The 1,559-nt window shown below is 41.6% G+C and overlaps 1 protein-coding gene across 5 annotated transcripts in view; it reads left to right on the forward strand.

Moving 5' to 3' along the window:
- ubap2a (ubiquitin associated protein 2a) overlaps positions 1–1,335 on the forward strand; it is a 61,925-nt gene extending 60,590 nt beyond the window's left edge. For all 5 annotated transcript variants that reach the window (XM_062063265.1, XM_062063275.1, XM_062063256.1 and 2 more), the window contains one exon: positions 623–1,335. In XM_062063265.1, the coding sequence (XP_061919249.1) occupies positions 623–718 (96 nt within the window). In that variant the 3' untranslated portion in view covers positions 719–1,335. The remainder of the gene's footprint in view (positions 1–622) is intronic.
- The last annotated feature ends 224 nt before the right edge of the window (positions 1,336–1,559 follow it).

Consider the following 1,559-nt stretch of genomic DNA (forward strand, 5'->3'; position numbering starts at 1 on the left):
TTCTGGCAATTTATTTAAGTGTGTATCAAACTGGTAGCCCTTCGCATTAATCACTACCCAAGAAGTAGCTCTTGGTTCAAAAAGGTTGGTGACCCCTGCTCAAGAGGAAATGAATAACACAAATATATACACACAATATATATACACAATATATACACAATATATATAAACAATATTTTTCATGCTGCAAGTATTTATTTTAGGTGTGATGACCACTATTTGCTTGATTTATATACCGATGTATGTATGTGTATGTATATATATATCAGGGGATTTAAATAGGTGTAATTGTGAATTATGTGGGCAGGTTGTCTTGTGTGTGACCATGTTTGTTGACATTATGTGCGGGTTGGATTTTTACTTTTTATTTTTCTTTCACCATGACTAGGGAAGGTTGTTTGCTTTGGGTCATAGAAGTAAATGACGCACATGTTTATGCACGTTCAGAGCATAATAAAGGTCATTGATCCGATTTGTCAGACATTTTAAAAGGAATGCAATCTCCCTGTGGGCAAGATTCCTTATCACTCATGACGGTGACATGAGTGATCAATTAAATTTGTAGCTATGTCTAACGAGTGTGTCGTCCCTCCCTCCCTCCCTCCCTCCCTCCCCTGTTCAGGGCGGTCCAAGTCAGCGTGGTCAGTCCAGCAGCCTGCAGCAGAAGAGCCAAGTCAATAAGTCGAGCTATGGCAGCTCCCCCTACTGGGCCAACTGAACTTGTGTGTGTGTGTGTGTGTGTGTGTGTGACTGGATGTGTGTGTGTGTGACCGGATGTGTGTGTGTTGGAGCATGCGTGGACATGCACCACTCAAGTGTCTGACTGACAAAATAATGGAGGGACAAACAAGCTAGAAAACACACTCTGTACATCCCCCCCCTTTTCAAATTGATGGCTGTTGTATGTAAAATATATTTATGTATTTATACAGTATATATGTATTGGTAGAACATGAAATGTGGTTTTCTGCATTTGAGTTTTTATTTTTGAAGGGCATTTTATTTTGAAAAGCAGATGTGGAAGGATGAGAATCATGAAGATGAAGTTGTTGAATATACTTGAACAAAAGCATCATGTGATGCGGATTCCTTTTTGTACGCACACACAAACTGAGAAGATGGAGATGCATCATTTTCATGGCCAAGGCCCGTTTTTATTTTTTAGAAGACAAATGTTTTTGTAATTTTGGTCTCCTGCATCTGTGAATCCTTCTTTGAAGCGTGACTTGATAGCTTCACTTTCCCGCCACCGTCTGTCAACTAGTTGGCTGCTCGGCAGTCAGGCCTTGATGTCATTTAACATCCTTGTTGTCCTGATTAAAACTTCAAACACTTCGTCTCGCCACTCCAATTTTATTTGCGTCGTTGTACGCTCATGTGAGTGACGTTCCCACGCGGTACTCAGGTGAGTGACATTCCCACGTTGTACTCGTGAGTGACATTACCACATTGTACTCATGTGAGTGACGTTCCCACGCGGTACTCAGGTGAGTGACATTCCCACGTTGTACTCGTGTGAGTGACGTCCCCACGTTGTACTCGTGTGAGTGACGTCCACA

This window comes from Entelurus aequoreus, linkage group LG01, assembly GCF_033978785.1.
Source record: "Entelurus aequoreus isolate RoL-2023_Sb linkage group LG01, RoL_Eaeq_v1.1, whole genome shotgun sequence".
NCBI classification, from domain to species: domain Eukaryota; kingdom Metazoa; phylum Chordata; class Actinopteri; order Syngnathiformes; family Syngnathidae; genus Entelurus; species Entelurus aequoreus.